The sequence below is a fragment of the Gopherus evgoodei genome, unplaced genomic scaffold (assembly GCF_007399415.2).
Source record: "Gopherus evgoodei ecotype Sinaloan lineage unplaced genomic scaffold, rGopEvg1_v1.p scaffold_42_arrow_ctg1, whole genome shotgun sequence".
NCBI lineage: Eukaryota > Metazoa > Chordata > Testudines > Testudinidae > Gopherus > Gopherus evgoodei.
In genome coordinates this window covers 1,483,043-1,503,049 of record NW_022060063.1, presented here as the reverse complement: position 1 = coordinate 1,503,049, position 20,007 = coordinate 1,483,043, and the positions used below count along the sequence as shown (strand labels likewise).

The 20,007-nt window shown below is 52.8% G+C and overlaps 1 protein-coding gene across 5 annotated transcripts in view; it reads left to right on the top strand.

Annotated features, from left to right (window-relative positions):
- Positions 1-20,007, top strand: part of PDE1B (phosphodiesterase 1B) — a 140,570-nt gene that overhangs the window by 75,298 nt on the left and 45,265 nt on the right. Inside the window, exon 1 of one of the 5 annotated variants that reach the window (XM_030546231.1) lies at positions 2,525-3,244. The exons of the other annotated variants lie outside the window; for them this stretch is intronic. Within the exon in view, the coding sequence (XP_030402091.1) occupies positions 3,192-3,244 (53 nt within the window). The 5' untranslated portion in view covers positions 2,525-3,191. Of the gene's footprint in view, positions 1-2,524; positions 3,245-20,007 lie in introns of those variants that run through there. 5 annotated transcript variants of the gene reach the window in all.

The following is a 20,007-nucleotide window of genomic DNA, read 5'->3' as shown; positions in this document are numbered from 1 at the left end:
CACACTGTTACTGAAAACATGCTCACTGTCTCATATTTACCATATCATTATAAAATAAAAAAACTGGAATATTAATATTGTACTTAGATTTCAGTGTACAGGTTATAGAACAGTGTAAACAAATCATTGCCTGTATGAAATTTTAGTCTGTACTGACTTTGCTAGTGCTTTTTATGTAGCCTGTTGTAAAACTGGACAAATATCTAGATGAGTTGATGTCCCCCCTGGAAGACCTCTGTGTACCCCCCAGGGTATGTGTACCCCTGATTGAGAACCACTGATGTAGACAAACCCCACATGATAAGTGCTGTGTGGGGTGTGACCAGTATATTGCGTACAAGTGCTAGATACAAGCACTATATGGGGTGCTGTATGGGGTATGAGGGCTGTAGGGGGTATGAGACTGTAGGGGGTCTGAGTGCTAGATACAAGCACTATATGGGGGGCTGTATGGGGTATGAGGGCTGTAGGGGGTATGAGACTGTAGGGGGTCTGAGTGCTAGATACAAGCACCATATGGCGCACAGGTGTTATATGGGGATAAGCATTGTGTTAGGTACGAGGGCTGTGTGGGGTGCGAGGGCTGTAGGTGGAATGAGACTGTAGGGGTCTGAGTGCTAGATACAAGCACCATATGGCGCACAGGTGTTACATGGGGATGAACATTGTGTTAGGTACGAGGGCTGTGTGGGGTGCGAGGGGTGTAGGTGCTTGGAAGGCTGCAGGGGGTCTGAGTGCCACAGTGACTATGGGGCTCAATTCACCACTGCCCTGGGTGCAGGGACAGGCAGTGTCATTTGTACTAATGACCTGAAAGAAAACATAAAATCATCACAGATGAAGTTTGCAAATGATACACAACTTGGGGAATCGGTAGATAATGATGAAGAACGTCACAGCTACACATCAATCACTTGGTAGATGGCACAAGTAAATAATATGCATATGAATATGGCTAAATGTATACATCTGGGAGCCCAGAACGTAGGCCACAGTTACAGGATTGGGTATGTTATACGGGGAAGCAGTGACTCTGAAAAAGATTTGAGGGTCAGGATGAATAATCAGCTGAACGTGTGCTCCAAATGCGATGCTGTGGCCAAAGGAGCTAATGCGATCCTGGGATTCATAACCAGGAGAATCTTCAGCAGGAGCAGAGAGGTAATTTTACCTCTGTATTTGGCTCTCATGTGATCCCTGCTGGAATTCTACATCCAAGTCTGGTGTCCACAGTTCATGAAGGATGCTAATAAATTGGAGAGGGTTCAGAGAATAGCCATGAGAACGATTAAAAGATTAGGTGCCTTATAGTGATAGAGTCACAGAGCTCTACTACTTAGCTTAACAAAGAGAAGATTAAGGGGTGACTTGATCACAGACTATAAGCACCTTCACGAGGAACAAATATTTTATAATTATAATACTTGTAATCTAGCAGAGAAAAGTCTAACATGATCCAATGGCTGGAAGTTGAAACTAGACAAATTCAGACTGGAAATCAGGTGTAAATTGTTTACAGTGAGAGTAATTAACCATTGGAACAACTTCCCAAGGGACATGGTGAATTCTCCATCATCAATAATTTTTAAATCAAGACTGGATGTTTTTCTAATAGATCTGCTCTAGGAATTCTCTTGGGGGACATTCTCTGGCCTGAGTTACACAGGAGGTCAGACTAGACGATCACAATGGTTCCTGCTGATCTGTGAATCTATGACCTGGGGCTGTCTACTTTAGCCAGGTTTTGGCCCCTTGCAGTGCAGAAAATGGCTGTGCACCACCACCAGCAGAAGCAAATGGTCCGTGGAGTTTCCTTAGAGATCACCAGGCTGGCTTGCGGTTTAGATTCCCACCATTCATGTGGCTGAGTCCTAGCCCCCGACACACAAAGCCTAGAAATGCAGGGAGTAACAGAAGTTTAAATGCACTGTTCACACCCATATGGCTCCCCTGCAAATGCTGTTGTGAGTGCCAACTGGGCAGACCCAAGGCCATCAGTGACTTTGTATGGGGTGGAGGGGCAGAGACTGCTGGAATCTCAGCTTACGTTTTCATCTAGATGACTTAGGAACCTCAGTGCCATTTTCCAAAGTGACTCAGGCACTCTGGGGCCAAAATCGCATTGAGAGTCCCTGGAACTCAGGAGCCCAAGTGTCCACATCACTTTTGACAATGGGATTTAGGAGCCTTCGTCGCTGGGTGTTTTTGAAAATTGTCCTCCTAGTAACCAACTTAAGTGATGCACCAGAGGGGCAAGAGCTCAGCTTCCTACCCCCAGTGACTGGGCTGACGACACTCGGCCAACAGGAGCAAAAAGCATCCAATCCAACCCCGGAGCCTTGCTTCTGACCTTAGCCCTGACACTGCTGAGCAAGAGAGAGCTTTGCTTTATTTTGTTTTAAATGCACACACACAACTTGCCTAAAATAGCGAGGCCGCTCCAAGCCCCGCCCCCTCGCAGTACACAGCCTTCCCAAAAGGACAGCAGAGGAGGCAGCCTGCAAACTCAGACTGGAACCGCACTAACTGAGGACTTTGGAGAGAGGCTTCAGCTCCGGGGTGTCTCTTGAGAGCATCGCTGCAGCTCCGTGAGCCAAACCCTGGGGATGTTGGACACTGCACTCCTGGCTGGACACAGCACCCCCTACTCCTTTCTGGGGTGCATCTATTGCAGGGCCCGTTCCATTGCAATGCAGAGGGCATTTCTGGATTTCTGGGCAGCAACGGGCTGTCCCCCAAGCAGCCTGTTCTGCTGCTCAGTCCCCTTCGCGTGTGAAGATGGGTCCTCCCAAGAATATCTGGGAAATCGTTCTTTACAAGGCTAGAGCCAAGGGCGGGAATGGAGTAAACTCACACAGGCAGAACTGGGCAGAGGTTACAGGCTTTTTGCTTGTTTTACGGCAAACCTTCCCCCACAGCCGCCTGACAGTTCCTGTGGGTTATTTTCTTCATCACTCCTCTCTGAGCCCCTACAACCCCCGCCCTCCTGGTCACAACACTCCCACGCCACTGCTGCAGCTGCCAAAGTTAGTTCTTCTGAAGAAAACAGCTTCCCCGCAGCCCTGGCCAGTGGTGAGCGACCTATGGTGCTGGGGTGAGGGGGGCCGGCTTCCCCTGAGATTTACACCATTCGCAGGAGGGAGAACCCCAGCACTTTGCCCTGGCACTCAACTAGCTGGCACTTGTCCACCATGGCACGGTTCTTGACAGTGCAGAGAGCCCATCTGAAGGGGCCTATCCTAAGGTAAGAAGCGTGGAGTTCCCCACATAGCCTTTGCTCAGCTTAACTCTGGTCTGCCAGTAACACAAGTGCTGTGTTTCTGGGCACTTGGGGGCTGGTTCTGGAATTGAGTGCCACCTGCGGGCTCCACAAGGCACCGATGCCTTGACTGCATGGGCTACCCAGGGTTGTTTAGAGGGACGGTGCACCATGTTGACTAGGCTTTAAATCTTGCTTTGTTGCTCCAGTGTCAGACAGACAGAGGAACAACAGTCAGAGTCTGGAGGTGAACAGCCCACAAGCCAAGCTCCTCTTTTCTCAGCAGAGACGTCATCTGTTCCCTGGCACTTGGTAACATCAGGGGCTTGGCCATAATTCTTTCCCTGCTCATACTTTTCCATCCACCCATCCCATTGGGTAGCATTGCTTTGTGCTATTAAACAGCTGCTGCGTTCCATCGCAGAGGTGGCTGCATTTCAGTGGCAGGGGTATTGTTTTGCACTTCTGTTGCTCCTTATGTCTGAGGCTGCCTAGGCCTTGGCAGAGGGAGGTTGGAGGGGTGCTCACCATTGTGCAGGGAAGGTGCAGAAAGGCAGCGTGGCCTTCCTGAGGTCACCAAGCTGGCTGGTGGCAAAAAATCCAGAGTAGAAGCTGGGAATCCAGACTCCCATGTAAAGTGCATTGGAATCCTTGGGAGAGAACAAGACTCACGGAAGATATCACAGAATCGTTCACTGACAAAGGCACCAGGGCACACCAAACAGAGCTTAAAACTTAGGCAAAGAGCACAATAAACAGTATCTATTTTAGGGTTAGAGTTTTGCCCTTGCCCCCAAACAGAGCAAATGTGCACATCACGTCCTAAATCCAGGCAGTAGCAGGGCAGAGGTTTGGGGTGGGAAGTTTTGCTGTGCTGACCTCTAGCTTAACAAGCTCATTTACTCAGGAAGGGCCAGATCCCGTGGCCTGTCTGTATGGAACAAATCGCGTATCAGGGTCGGGGGGCGGAGGGTTCTGCCTATGAGGATCCGGCCTTTTGTTCCCAGGAGAGTTAGTTTCAAGGGCTGCACTGAGGAAGCCTCCTCACATGCTCTCGCCAGCTGCAGCTAGGGTGTTGAGCAGATGCTGAGATCCTGGGCCAGTGTCATCAGCTCCAGTCCTGCTGAAAGGAGGCTCTGAACCTGGGTGGGATTTGGAGGAGGTTTCCCCCAGTGGAGAGAAAAAGGGATCTGGGTGTTTCCCATTTGGAAGGAGCTGTGGGGCTGCCACAGCCAGCACGGTATGGTTCTGCTAGCTCAGACTAGGGGGCAGTGACCCCACTCTGCTGCCTCATCCACATCTCCCTGCCCATACTCCCTTGCTGCACCCCATACCTCCTGCCCCCACTGTCTCCCAGTTCTGTGCTCCCCCGAGCCTAGATTGACAGGCTGGGAGTACTTTGAGGGGTCTGTGAGGGCACCTGTGGCTGATGGAGGGCACAGAGGGCAGGGTAGGGCCAACATTCCTTCCCCCCCTAGAGAAACCCAGCCCACTTGGTCTGAGTGGGCCCCAGCTCTCAAGCCTGGTATTGTCTTTGTTGCCTTGTATTCTCCTGTCTGCCTATCTGCACTTGGTGTGTCTTGTCGTATATTGCTCTCTTGGGGCAGCAGCCATCTCTGGCCTGTGTTTGTGCAGCCAGGGCTGCTTCAAGTTTTTTGCCACCCCAAGCAAAAATATTTTCCCGCGCCCCCCTAGCCCCGCCCCATTCCAACCCCTCCCCCAAATCTCCGGCCCCGCCTCCTCCCCCGGGCACGTGGTATTTCCCCCCCATCCCTCCCTTCCTCCTGGGCAAGCCTGGGAGGGAGACGGGAGAAGCAGAGCGGTAGCGCACTTGGGGGAGCAGGTGGCAGTGGAGTGGAGGTGAACTGCGGGTGGGGGGAGCGGTTCCTCTGCGCCCCCCTCAGGGTTACTTCCTGCGGCCCTCCCCGCACCCCCCACTGCCGCAGCTCACCTCCGCTCCACCTGCTCCCGAGTGCACCACCGCTGCTCTGCTTCTCCCCTGTCCCTCCCAGGCTTGCCGCAAAACAGCTGATTCCCGTGGCAAGCCTGGGAGGGAGGAGGGAGAAGCGGAGTGGCCGCGTGCTCGGGGGAGCAGGCGGCAGTGGAGTGGAGGTGAGCTGGGGGGGAACGGTCCTCTGGCCCCCCCCGGGTTACTTCCTGCGGCCCTCCCCAAACCATCCACCTCTACAGCTCGCCTCCGCTCAGGGCCAGCTCCCAGCTTTTTGCGCCCCAAGCAAATAAAAAAAAAAAAGGAGCCAGAGTGACGCCCCTTGGAAAGTGCAGCCCCAAGCACGTGCTTGGTGCGCTGGTGCCTAGAGCCGGCCCTGTGTGCAGCACCTGGCGTCAGGGTGTCCTGGGCACTATAGTTACAATCCAGCTAGGGTCTGAGGATGTCCTCCCCCAACTCTGCTGGGACCGAGTTCATGAACAGCTGAGAGTCCTGCCCTGCCGGGTCCAGCAGGTGCAAGTTCGGCGGAGGCTAGGGACTGGTTCTTGCAGAGATCTCTTGGGGCTTCGGCAGTCACAGCCCTGGTGCCCAGCCTATCAGAGCAGGCACAGCTACCCAGCGCTGCTGTACAAGCAAGGACAGCTTTGCTATACACGAGTTAGGCCTTATCACTGGCTGGGCCTCACGATAGGGGGTCAGTTCAGGGAACCTCGTGTCCATCCATGTCCCTGCAGGCAGGAGGTTTCTGCCTGGTGTAGGCCTGAGCTTCTGGCTGTAAGGCCAATGCCTCGGAGGGGGCTTAGCTGAGGGGAGACGCATCAGAGCTGAGTTTGTGATGGAAACTTTGTGCCCAACACTGAATGGGACTGTCCCATCCCAGCTGGGCCCAGCAGGAGACTTCAATCCATAGCCCACCCCCTGCCTTTCCGCCTGGCCTAGCCAGGGCCTGCCCTCTCCATTTTCTTGCCTGACAAGTTGTGCAGCCTCTCTGGCCCAGCACTGGCAGGGGGTCGATAGCCATTCTCCCCGGGCATCCAGAAGGCAGTTTGGACACTGCATTGAGGCTCTCACGCCAGCCTTCGAGGCCTGCACGTCCCTGTGTCCAGCCCACTCGGTCTGGGGGAAGGGAGTCCCTGGAATTAATCAAAGTGCTTTGTTTCTGCAAACAAACAAACAAACCCAGCCTAAGGGAGCCTGATATTATTTTGGTCTAACTAGAGTTTCTGGGCTCAGTATGGAGGTAACTGGGTGATGTTTTCTGGCCTGACTGTCCAGGAGGTCAGACTAGCTGAGTTATCAGTCCCTCTGGCCTTAACGTCTGTGAACCTATGAAAATCAGCCCAGCCTGTCATACTCCCCTGCTCTCCACTTCCTTTCAGTTGGGGTAAGGAGCCTGCTGTGTGAGAGTTGGCACTGAATCAGATCCAGCAGCAAAGTCCCTGCCATATGCAGGGCAGTGCTGTCCATCTATTACACACACCTGGACAGGATAACCAGATAGCAAGTGTGAAAAATCAGGGCACTTTTATTTTCATAGAATATCAAGGTTGGCAGGGTCCTCAGGAGATCATCTAGTCCATCTTTACCCCAGGGGATCTTTACCCCAGTTCCCTAAATGGCCCCCTCAAGGACTGGGCTCACAATTTCAAGTTTAGCAGGCCAATGCTCAAACCACTGAGCTATCCCTCCCCCCAGGAGGAGGAAGGGTATAGTTGCCTATATAAGACAAAGCCCCTAATATGGGGATATCTGGTCACCCTACACCCGCAGTTGGACAGGGCCCTGCCTGAGCCAGATTAGGAGGGGACAGAAACACAACAGGGACTCACCAGCTGCAAAGAGTATTAGCAGTGCTCCTGAGAGCAAGGTTGGCATTAGGGCCATTTGCAGTGGGGAAACCGAGGCACAATCAGGGAAGAGAGTTGCCCAAGGCCAAAAGAGAAGTTGGTTTCAGAGCCAGGATTAGGCACTGGAATGACAAAGCATTTGTGCTGGGTGCTGCACAAACATAGACCAGGATATGCTCCCTGCCCCAGAGAGCTCACAATCTAAACAGGACCTTGTTGTGTTCCTGTGTGTTGTGGGGGATGTGACCAGAAATGAGGAGTGGAGGTGGCTTTGTGCTCCCTATATTCTGGGGCAGCTGAGGACCTGTCCTAATCCTCATGTAAATTAGAGCAGCCTCAAGGCTACTCTCTTATACTAGGTTCCCTGTGCTACTGTGCCGTCCCTCCCATGGGATGCGGGAAACAGAGAACAGCCATGCCACAGGCACTGGGGGACTCAAGGCGGGGTGGCTAGGAGCAGGGCTGGCACAGAGCCCTTGAACGAGCTACACACCAGAGAGGGGGAATTCTCAGGGGCCATTTGCACCTTCTCCAGCGCCCTCTAATGCTTCCAGTGCAGGGCATGTTACAGAGAATCAGGCCCCAAAGCAGTGCAAAGCTGGGGAGGATCAGGCCCCCTGCAATGGATTTCTCTAGATGTCATTGTCGTCTGTGCGCTGTTTTTCTTCTAACCTTTGTTGAGAGTGTCTCGAGCAAGAGATTTCTGTTTCCCTGCCGTGTTCTGAAACGGCCCCATTAGTGCCACTGTGCTGGGCCATCGATCTGCAGAGCAGCAGTGTAATGTCATGTCAATGCTAATCCCAGCGTTTGCGCTTTCTGCAGCCATGAAGCTCGGGAGGGGGAACGAGAGCGCAGGATACACCAGGAGTGGGAGCTGCTGTGACCTTTCCCTTCCCAGGCTGAGGGTGCGTGAGATGGGAGGGGAGTACTGGGCAGGGCTGGGCTGGGCAGAGGAATTCTTTACTCCAGGATGCAGCATCTTCTCTGAACTCAGTGAGAGAGAAAACGTGCCGGGGACAGAAGTGACTGAACAGGGGAACTGAAATGCTCTGTGAAAATACAAAAGTAAGGAAAGATTCCATAGAGTTCATAGAGTATAAGACCAAAAAGGACCATTAGATCATCTAGACTGACCTCCTGTAGGCCACCACCAGCATCAACATATGCTTGTACTGAGCCCAGTTATGGGTTAGGCTAAAGCATTTCAGTCCCTGGAGATTAAACTGTTGTGAGCTAGAGGCAGAGAACAGGAGAGACCGAGGTGCCATCGATGGTCCAGGCCCTGCAATGGAGGGAATTGATTAAATGGGCAAAGCAGTGAGGGACCCAACGGGTGATCCCTGCTCTATATGCTGCAGAGAAGTTGAAGAAAACCCAAGGTCCCTGCCAATCTGACCTGGGGGAAAAGTCCTTTCCGACCCAAAACCTGACGATCAGTTGGACCCTGAGCTGAGCATGTGAGCAATTAAGCACCTAAGACAAAGGATTCTCTGTGCCACCTCAGACCACGGTTCTACCCTGTCCAGTGTCCTGTCTCCAGCGGTGACCAATCCCAGATGCTTCAGAAGAAGGTGAGGAAAAAAACCCAGAATGCATCTGTGCATTGGGGAAGAATATTCCTTCCTGAACCTGTAGGAAGTGGATGGAGCCTTGGAGCACCCCCCGCCTTCCCTCCTCCCCAAAGAGTTGGGGCTGAGCTGAACATAGCCTGGTTTGACTTTACCTCTCTCTTACACACACTCCCACACAGGCAAAGTGGCAGTAAGTTTCCCATAGTTACACTGAGCTACCGCTGGTTCAAGTGGGGTTGGAATAAGACCCCCGTAATTTTACCCCAGTGTAACTGCATTGAGTTCACGACTAGCACCTGGGTCGATGAACGGAGAATCAGACCCAGGGTATATCTACACTCATGCAGCATCGTGTCCCATGTGGTTCCCAGGAACTTCTGGCTAGAGTCATCTGCTCCACAGGGCTGGGGCCATAGCCTTTCCAAAACGCTGTGTGCTGCTTCCTGGACCCAGGGGCCGGGACGGCTCGTGGAGATTTCAGTAGAGCCGTGTGGATGAGCTGAGCGCTGGTGCATAGGGATGACTGATCTTACAGGTACAACAAGGGGCAGAGAAGGCTGGTGAAGGGCCAAGAACACTGCCACAGCTGTGCCGGTGCCCCAATGTGGCAGAGGCTACATGTGTCTGTGGCAGGGCAGGAGCCAGCATCCCTCACAGCTTTGCTGGCATCCCAGTGTGACTGTGTCCAGGTCTGAACTCTCACCTGCTATGGTGGCAGCATAAGCCAGGCCATGCCTGTGGTGCTGCATCCCAGATAACAGCCCTACCCAGGAAAGGGGGGGTTGACTCTCACTGACAGGTCATCACTGAGTGTCATCCTGGAGCAATCTGGAGGGATGTCTGTCCTGTCGCTCAGCTCCCAGCCCACCCCCTTGTAGCAAATGGTCTTTACTCAGTGACCTCGGGGGACACAAGCTTCTGTCACTTCTGAGCACATGGGTCAGAGATGGGGTCCTGCTCTGTGGGCCTCTGCTCTTGGTGCCATGTTTGTGCAGGGCCCCATCCTGGCTGGGTCTGAGACATTGCTGGCATATAAATAATAATCAATACCTCATTCCCACTGCCCTGGGCCATCGACTGGCCTGGGCCCTCTCTGCTCCCCCACACCGCCTTTCAGTTAGCCCCCCATTTTCCCACTGCTGCTGAGCACCCCAGTCTGGATTCAGGCTGTGGCCATTCTCTGTGATGCTGGATGGAAACACCACCAGAGCAAGTAGCTTCCCTCTTGCAGCTTCCTTCCTCAGGCGAACCCTGGAGCCCGTGGCTCCCCCTGCTAGCCACTAGCTGCCAGGATTCACAGGTGGTTGTGGCAAATCTGTCTGGTGGCCTGACTTAGCAGTTGATGTTCCTGACAGCTACCAGAGAATGGAGTGTGGCTGAGGGACCAAAGCCAGGCAGAGGGAAAGGGAGAGAGGGGCTCTATGCCAGTCTCTGCCACCCACTCTCATGGGTGAGTCCCCTCAACACTCTGTACTTCAGTAACCCCATCTGTTAAAGCAGGGTCAAATATGAGCCCCGGGCTGAAAGGGGCTGCCTGCCACTCAGTGATTCCAAGGCCAGCAGGGACCATTGGGATCATCTCTACTCTGCCCTCCTGTGTGACACAGGCCACAGAGAGCTGGCCTGGCATGAACCAGACCAGTTCCACAGCCCACTGATTTGAAAATTGCCCATGATGGAGAATCCACCGGAAGCTGTTCCAAGATTAATTACCAGTGCGGCCTTCTTCCTCGACTGTAGGATTGTGGCTTTTGGAGCATCTAGTAAAATGTGCTTAAACAATTCCCAATTATCCAACTCATTTTTCTGATTAAATTCTTCCTCCCAGCTGATTTGGCTCATAATTGTGTTTCAGCTTTGTGAAACTGTCTCTTTTCAAGCACCAAGAATATGTATCACTGATCTGAACTATCCTGTTCACACATAACCGATGTGATCAAGTCACAATCACTTGTACCTAAGCTACCACTTATTTTTAGTTCTGTGATCAGTTCTTCTTTACCTGTTAAGATGTGGTCTAATGCAGAATTCCCCCATGTGACTTGTGAGTTAGAAAATTGTCATCTATAATGTTTAGCAATTCTGAGGATGTTTTAATACTAGGCAGCAGGAGATCTGCAGCATGTGCCACTCAGATCGAAGGGGCCCAAGATAACAAATCAGATAAGTGCTTAAGGAGCCAGTCATCTCGTTCCTCAGTTTGATCCGATGGTCTGTGGCAGTCAGCAGCTAGTTCCCCATCTTGTGATTTATCAGTTTGGCTGTTGATCCATAAGCCATCTGTCCGCCGTCCTGAAGCACCCCTGAGGCTGGTTGCATGGGAAGGATGGACCCAGCTCTTTGCACAGGTGATCTCTCCACTAGGGGTGTTGCCCAGGGTAGCTGTATACTTGCCTTGTGGCTCTTAGGTGGCAGCCTTGCTGATGTTAAGGGACTGCAGAGCAATGATAACTAGGGTCCATGGTGCCAGGACTCCTGGGTTCTGTTCTTGGCCCTGCCACTGACTCATTGTGTGCTCTTGGTTAGGCAAGAAGATTCATACAGTTCCCAGGGGGAGTTGTTTTTCTAATCCTTGGACTTCAGAGTGAGTCTGCAAGAGACTGACCCCTGCAATCCTGACTCCAAACCCCCCTGTTCTAACCATTAGACACCACTTCCCTGCCAGAACCAAGGAAAGAACCCAGGAGTCCTGACTCCCAGCCCCAGATCCAACCACTAGCTCCCACTCCTCTCCCAGAGCTGGGGAATAGAGCCCAGGAGTCCCAGCTCCCAGCCCTGCTGCTGTATCCACTAGCCCACATTGCCTGTTCTATGCTAATTGATAAGGGTCCCCTTTTCATGATCTGTTATCTCTGTAAGCATGTGGTTAATGATTTCTGGAGTGGTGTGAAGGGGGATGATCACACGATTTGGGGGCGCAGGATGGGCTGGGGGGATAGGTGCTGCCATCCGTCCCTCACTGGCTCTTGGAAGGGGAACAAGTGCCCAGTAGTATCTCCTTAGTGTCCTGCAGCGCCAACCAAGCGTTCGTTATGCAAAGCGGGGAGAAAAACTTAATCTGCATAATTACATAATTCCTGGGGGAGGGGGGAGTGGCTCAGACACTAAAGGGAGCCACATGCAGGAATACTGGAGCAGTATTTACCATCATTAATTCCCTAAGTCTTTGCGGATCCCTGAGGGGATATGTGTACTCCTGCCCTGGGCAGGCTCTGATACGTGCCTCTGGGTGCACCAGCATGTGCCTGCTCGGCCTTAGCACGACTCTGTGTGACAGGGCTCAGACTCGGCCACCCTGACCTCTGACTTCTCACACTTCCCTCCTCAGCGCAGGCATCTGTGTCTCACACCTCTCCCTGACCCCCAGCGTCTCAGCACACATGCCCCAACCCTATGGGGTCTTCGTGCTGCACTCTCCCCAGTGTCTCACAGCCCCAGGCCCTGTGGCGTCTCCTGGCTGTACCCTGGCCCTCACATCCCCAGTAGGTCTCCATCTCATGGCAACCTCTCTCCCCTATCCCCCCACCCTGCCATGTCTCCGAGCCTTGTGACCTCGTCCCCCCACCCCGTATGTAGCGGCTGCCAGGTTGGAGCTGGGGCTTGGCTTGCTCCATGGACCGTTAGCCCAATTGCAGGAGTGCTGAGCTTGTATTTAAACCTGATCTTTGCCTGCTTCATTTCTCTCTCTGAGCCACAACTAGCCATCGGTGCCAGTGCCATGTGTCACAATCAATGAGAACATCAATATCTCAGGAAATGAATGGTCCCTGGGCCTCGGCTGGACCCTGGTTGCTGCAGGAAGGGGATGCATACTGAGCCAGCACCTCCATCGCAGGGCATGGGAACAACACTTGGAAACACGCAGGCATTCTTCCAGCTGGGCCCGGGCAGGCCGCCAGAACCGGGAGAGGGGGCAAGGTCACTAACAGGGCAGAACCCTCCCAGCCTGAGGCCCAGGGAACCAGCCCCCAGGGACTTGGCAGGGCAGAAGGGTCTGGCAGAGGGGGGGCATTAGTGATACCACTGTAGGGGCTGGCTGTTGTAGGGGGACACAGGAGACGAGTGTGTGGAGGGAGGTTCCTAGCAGGAGGGGTGAGGGGCTCAGCGAGGATGGGTGGTGCAGCCCAGAGGGTAATGGGGGAGGGTCAGGATGGGGACAATCAGAGCCAGGTCACATTTCATGAATCCCCCCTTGCCCCGCGTTAAGACCATTGGCAGCTACGTTATTGTCCCTCTCTCTCAGTGACTCCAAAGAGCCCAGGAGCTTCTCTGCCCACACTCGGGCTCCAATGACCCTAGCATCTGCCATCTTGGAAAATGGCCACCAAGCATTCTCAACGCACTTGGCCAAGGCTTTCAAAGAGCTGAGGGGATTGGGGATTCTGGCCTGTGTCAGCTGGGGGTGTTACGAGGGGCCGGACTTTCCAAAGTCTGAGCTCATAGAGGAGTCCCCTGCACGGAGAGCACTAATTGGGACTGAGCACCTGGGACGCTGCGGTTGTTAATCTCTCTGGGGGTCAGTTCCCCACTGGTAACGGGGGGGGATTATTAGGGTGACCATATTTTCCCAAAGGGAAAACGGGACCCTGCACAGTGGGATGGCCCAGGGCCCCCATCCCTGCCCCCCTGTGCAGGTCTGTCCTGAGCTATCCCTGCCTCCTGCCCTCAGGGTGATGGTCCGAGGTCCCCTCCCCTCATCCCCCCTGCCTGTCTGGGGAACCCCCTCTCCTCCATGCATGAGGTGGCCCAGGGCCAAAGCTGCCTGCCTATACAAGGCCAGCCCGAGGCCCCCTCTCACCTCCCCACATGCAGGGAGGCCCGAGCCCCCTGCCACCAGTTTAAGGTGACCAGACAGCAAGTGTAAAAAATCGGGATGGGGGTGGGAGGGTAATAGGTGCCTATATAAGAAAAAGCTCCCAAAATCAGGACTGTCCCTATAAAATCGGGACATCTGGTCACCTTACATCAGTGGGGCCAGCCCAGCCAGAGCCACTCTCCTGAGCCCTCCCTCCCATGAGGGGCTGGTGTTGCTGCTGCCCCCTCCAAGTTCCTCCGTGCCCTCTACGGGTCGGATCCCCCTTTTTTGGCAAAACTGGGCATTTGTTCCATTTGCTCTTCCCAACTGATGACCACACAAATGCCCAGTTTTGCCAAGAAAGTCAGCACAACCAGGACAGGGCTTAAAAAAGGGACTGTCCTGTCCAAAACAGGATGGATGGTCACCCTAGGGATTATGGTCCTGGCTTTCTATCACCCTGTGGGCTGTGTGCACAATGGGGCCCAAATCTCCACTGAGGTTTCTAGAGGGAAATTGAGGCATGCATAGGAATCCTACTGATATTACAGAAAATTTCCTCTTTGTCACCCCGCTGCAATGCAACAACAAAATAGTAATGTCCAGAGGGCTGTGGGACTGTAGAGGTATAGTACCAGCGTAGGTCCAGCACAGCCTCTCTGCACGCATAGGTGCTGAGAGTAGGGGTGCTGCCACACCCCCTGGTTTGAAATGGGTTTATAGTTTGATTCAATGGCTCTCAGAACCCCCACTATACAGATTGTTCCAGCACCCCTGTCTGCATGACTGAAACGGTCCCGTGGGGTCAAATACCGAGAGCCCGGCTGGCTAGCCCAGAGAGTGGTGCAAATGTTCACAGAGATGCACTGAATCAGGGCTGTCGCTCCACGTGGCTGGGGGTGAAATCTCACTCCAACCTGCTCCCACCATCTCCATTTGGTTCTCAATTTAGTCGTTCCCCCCCCCGGGGCCCCACCCCATGCCCGCAGCCAAGCCAAGTGGCAAGACTTTGTCCAAAGCTCCCTGGGGCCTGGAGGGGCTGTCTGTCTGGATCCTTAGCTCCAGGTAGGCTGCAGCCATTTTCCAAATCCAGGGTTAATATCACTCAATGGCTCCCATCAATGCTGCGTGGAGACTGAAAGCCGTGGCTGGAATCAGAGGGTCCTGGGACCTGGCAGGAAGCAGTGGAGGAGAAAATGCTCCTGCTTGTTCAGGAGCCAAACTATCTGGAAGTGAATGTGTGTTCAGCTGCTCCTGCAAAGCAAGAGCTAATGGATCTGGATCCATCAGCAAAGAGGAGGTGTGGGGCGGGGGGGGGGGGGGCAGCAAGGGTGGAGAGTGTGGGTCTGTGGGGGGGAGGAAGGGTGCAGTGAAAGAGGTGGCCCCCACCCAACATTGGAAAGACACCAGCACAAATTGGAATGCTGAAACAGGAGATTCTGCGTGTGGGAGGGAAGATCGTAACCCTGGGAAGTCAAATCCACCCTCCACAGAGTGAGTTGCTGCAGCAACTGTTGGGGATAGGGAGCTGTGGGGGAGAGAGAGAGAGGGAATTCAGATTTAAGCGTAGGAGGCCCGTTTCCTTCAGAATGCCAGCCCAGTGGACTCCTAGGAGGAGGCATTATGCTCATACCGCACAATGTGGGGGGTCTGTCCGCCGCAAACTGAGTCTCCCCATGCTTTGCTGGGCTACAGCAGAATCAGAGACGCACAGTGAGTGCAGGCAGTGGGAGGAAAGGGGTGATTGTTTACACCTGAGATTTGGGAACCAACAGTGAGTCTGTGTGTGTGTGCGGGGGGCGGGGGGGAGGCACTGTTCCACAGACTGCAGAGGGACGGCTTGTGTCATCCTCTGCTGGTTTTTATGGACACAGCACGAGGGGGCCAGTCCGAGATGGCGAGAGAAGAGCATGGAGTGGGGCAAGGTCCAGAAGCCTCGGGCAGTTCTAAACTCCAGAGAGTCTGTATCAGGTGTAGCACGCTCCCAGGCTGATAATCGTTAGGGAACTCAATCTCGTGACACTCTTGTGCAGTGAGTGAGGGTCTTCCCCCTTATTTTACACCTGGGGAAACTGAGGCACAGAGACTTGTCTGTGGGGCCACACCGACACCATGATGGAGCTGCAAAGAGAACCCAGGAGTCCAGACACTCAAGCCCGCTCTTGAACCACAAAACCCCACAAGCCTCTAGCCTGGTAAATTCCATTAATCTCAAGAATAGAAAAGTTTGTAACACAAGACACTTGGCAAGTGTCAGATCCTGAGAATCCCAAGGGCTCCGTGGTATGACTATGGCAGCTTCACATGGGCTAGCTAAAGGAGCTCTGCTTTAGCTCCATGTCTGGGGACTGTGCTACCTCTGCAGGCAGTCACAGGTTCAGTCCTGTGGTGTGGTGGAATATGCAGCTGTAGTCAAGCACCTAGCACTAGGGCTACTGGGTAGCCAAGATGAATGGTAGGAAAAGTGTTTCGCAATAGAGCTTTGCTCCCTCTTTGTTCCCTGCCTGGGAACACCCCTGATTTTGTGAAAGTCAGTTGAGGACCCAGAGCCAACGGCAGATTGATGTCACCATGAGATCCATTTACCAACGACAAAAACGTAATCCTGGGTAAAAGCAGCTCAGAGAGGGAGTGTTAAAGCACTGGGCTGAATTGGGTTCAAATCCCAGCTCTGCAGGAGTGGCTCGAGTGAGTCACGTAAAATAGGGATAATAATCTGTCCTCTGCTTTGCTTTGTCTCTCTGAGGCAGCGATTGTCTCTCGGTGGGTCTGTGCAGTTCCTGGTGTGACAGGGCCCTATCTGGGGCACAGCCTTTAGGATGGAAGGTGATCTGAAAGATCTAAGAAAGATTAGTGTGTCTAGTCAGTGAATGGGAACAGCAGGAATTTAGGTGCCTAAAGCTTAGGTACTTCAAGTTTCTTACAAATGCTTCTGAGCTAGTTAAGTACCTAAGTCCCCTGGAAAGTCATTAGGCATCAAGCACCCAACTCACCTAGGCATTCTGATAGTGCACCTCTCTGCTCTTGAGTATTGGCCTGCTAAACCTAGGGTTGTGAGTTCAATCCTTGAGGGGGCCATTTAGGGATCTGGGGCAAAATCAGTACTTGGTCCTGCTAGTGAAGGCAGGGGACTGGATTGGACTTGATGACCTTTCAGGGTCCCTTCCAGTTCTATGAGATAGGTATATCTCCTTATTAAATCTTGGTATATTGGGCCCCATGTGGGCAGTTCAGCTGACTTACTGCCCTGGAAACATGTTTTTGTAACAGTTTTCCATGAGGAAACCCTGCCGTGATGAACCCACCCATTCTTACAAAATGGTATTGAGCCTGATGAAAATTTCCATGAAAAACAAGTGTTGAAACAAAAAATTTTCTGCAACAAATCCTGCGAACTTCTGTTTCATGAGAAATGCTGCAAATATTTGGGTTGAGTCAGAAACGGAATGAAGACAATCTTGGACGTTCTGAAATTTCCCATGAAATGGACTGTGCAAGGTTCGGGCAGCTCGGAGAGCAATGCCAAGCTAGCAAGCTTCCACTCATGAGAAACCCCCTGGGGTTAGAATTGCTGAGTGCTTCCTGTGAGCCCAGAAATGTCTCAGAACTGCAGATGCAGCATGAGCAGAGTTGGGGGTCTGATTACATGGGTCCTACATGGGCATGGGGCAGGTCCCCCAGCAGGAGCATCTCAGAGACAAGAATGTTCTCTTGCAAAGTGTCTCCTTGAGTTTGCCCTTGCTTCTGGCTTTGAACGCTGATGATGTTTTTCTTCTTCCTCCGCATTGCCTCTCAGCAGCCACCTTCCTGGCTAATTGAAAAGATAGTTGGGCAAGATTATAGTGTTGCTGTTTAAATTGCCCGGGGGGAGGCTGAATCGACAGCCAGCGAGGGATATTTTCAGGCCAGCGAGTCTAGATAACAGGGCTGTCAAGTTGAAATGTGGTCATTCAAGCAGCATCACCCGTGTCCCCGCCTCCATGAGCAGTGGGACACCACTGGCCCAGATTGTTTATTCACATGCATGGGTGCCTGGCTGGCAAGGGTGCTAATGCACCCCCAGCTCCACTAATATTTGCTCCCCTCTGTGTGTGCAGAGGGTTAATCCAGGCATAATTAGACACTGCCTTGTAGACACAGAGAGCCATTAAGGTTCACTCCAGATGTGGGCTGTCCACACACCCAGAGGTGTTTGGATCCAGGGGGTTGTCATTGGCCCTGGAGGAGCAAAACTAGTTCCTCACTCAGTCCCCTAAAAGAGCCAGGGAGCAAATTCAGAACTTTACTAGACACTACAAATCCTGGACTGACGAGAGACTCTGGATTTATGGCATATTACAACAATCTATAACCCACTAATACCCCCACCCCATATGCCTGGAGAGGTGTTAACAGGCCATTTCACCTTGAATGATCTCTTGAAATATGTGTTAACTACTTGTGCTAAACAATCTGTTCCACCTTGTATTTAGCTGTGACACTCTGGGCACGTTTCCCAGCCCTGAAGAAGAGCTCTATACAGCTCGAAAGTTTCTCTCTCACCAACAGAAGTTGGTGCAATAAGATATTACCTCCCACATCTTGTCTCTCAAGGAGCCCAGTCTATTAGTTTAAGGAAGAAAAGGTTAAGGGGTGACATGATTACAGTCTACAAGTACTTACATGGGGAACAATATGTAATAGTGGGCTCTTCAATGTAGCAAAGAAAGGTTTAACACAATTCCTATGGATAGAAGTTAATGCTTACCTAAGGCCGTGGAGAAGTCTCCATCACTGGCAATTTTTAAATCCAGCTGGGCCCCAGGGATTATTTTGGGGTTATTCTCTGGCCTGTGCTATACAGGAGGTCAGACTAGGGATCATAATGGTTCCTTCTGGCCTGTGAATCTATCAACAGCAGCCAAGCTGTGTCTCTCAGGCTGAGCTGGGGGGTATCTCCTTGCAGACCTAGGCAGAGTGAACTATGGAGTTCTGAGCATGGCATTCCTGCTCCAGTCTCTGCTCAGCTGTGCCTTAGCCGGATGTGCACAGCAATGTTGGGCTACATCTCAGCAATTGCGCTGCGTGACTCACGCTCAAGCTGCCAGCTCAGACCAGGGCAAACCACATTCAGCATTGCATCAGTTAATGTGACCATGATGCCTGGTGGGGCTGCAGGTGGCCAATGGCCAGATCATAGACTATCGGGGTTGGAAGGGACCTCAGGAGGTCATCTAGTCCAACCCCCTGCTCAAAGCAGGACCAATCCCCAGACAGATTTTTGCCCCAGATCCCTAAGTGGCACCCTCGAGGACTGAACTTACAACCCTGGGTTTAGCAGGCAAATGCTTAAACTACTGAGCTATCCCTCCCCCTCTGCTACCCCTCCTTTAGGTTGATCCCATTTTCATATTGTAAAACTAGGGTGCCACATGCGTGTGTTTGTGTGTGTCAAGGGAAGTGTTTTGCTTGGACACAGGAGGCTGGTTGGAGCTGGGCAGAGGGGGGCTCCTCCACCCCCTTCAGAAAGGAAAACTGGGACACTTGCTTGTACCACAAACATGGATCCCTGCTGTCACCCTTCACTGCTCATTCCTAGTCCCAATCTTCCCTCTCCAATCCAGCTCTTACACCATCATCCCCCCTGGCTCTCCCACATCCACCCTGATTCCCCAATTGACTCCATTTCTCCCTGTCACTCCCCCTCCCCCACTCCCTGCTCAGAATCCCACAGGATCCCTCACCCCTCTGCATCCCAACCCCTGCTGGCTCAGACACATCTCCCTTCCATGCACACACCTAGCCCCCAGGCTCTTCAATGGGGCAGAGATATTCTGAGCACGGTGGCCCAATGCTCTGAGCCCTGTCTGACCCTGTAGCTTCCACCACTGGGGAATCTCAGGTACGGCTGAATTCTCCTACAGTAGTAGATCCATCAAGCATAGACGCTGACTCTGTGGGTGCTCCGGTGCTGGACACAGATACCTGAGACCCAAGCTGTACCCGAGACCACTCAGAACAGCACCTGCGGGTAAGCTCAATCTAGCCATCTACTGTGCTATTGTTCTTATTTGTTATCTGTATGGTGGTAGTGCCTAGGAGCCCAGCCTCATCTGACAGACATGGCCTCTACCTCTAAGACAGTGGTCCCCAACGTGGTGCCCACGGGTGCCATGGTGCCTGCTGGGGCATCTATGCGCGCCCGTGTACTGTCTGGCTGACACGCATCCGCCGAAATGCTGCTGAGAAGCAGCGTCATCCAGCGGCGTTGCCGCCGAAATGCCGCTGTTTTTCACTAAGCAGCCTGGGATGCTGTCTGGATGGCAGCAGAATTTCCTGCTCTGGGCCTGCAGGCTGGCAGGGAAGCAGTAACATTGCTTGGCACTAAACAGCCCTTCCCTTTGCTCCTGTAATTATTTTATGAGCTTGTTTAATTCCAATCATCCTGGTTAAGCTGTGCAGGGCTGCCTTCTGTTCCCAGAGAGGCCTTGCTGGCTGCTGGGAGTCTGCAGCACAGGGGAGGTTACTGAGACCTAGACACTTCTCCCATTTGTGAATTCTCTGTGGGCAGACCTGGATCCTCGTGATTCTTTTCATTGTGGGTTGGG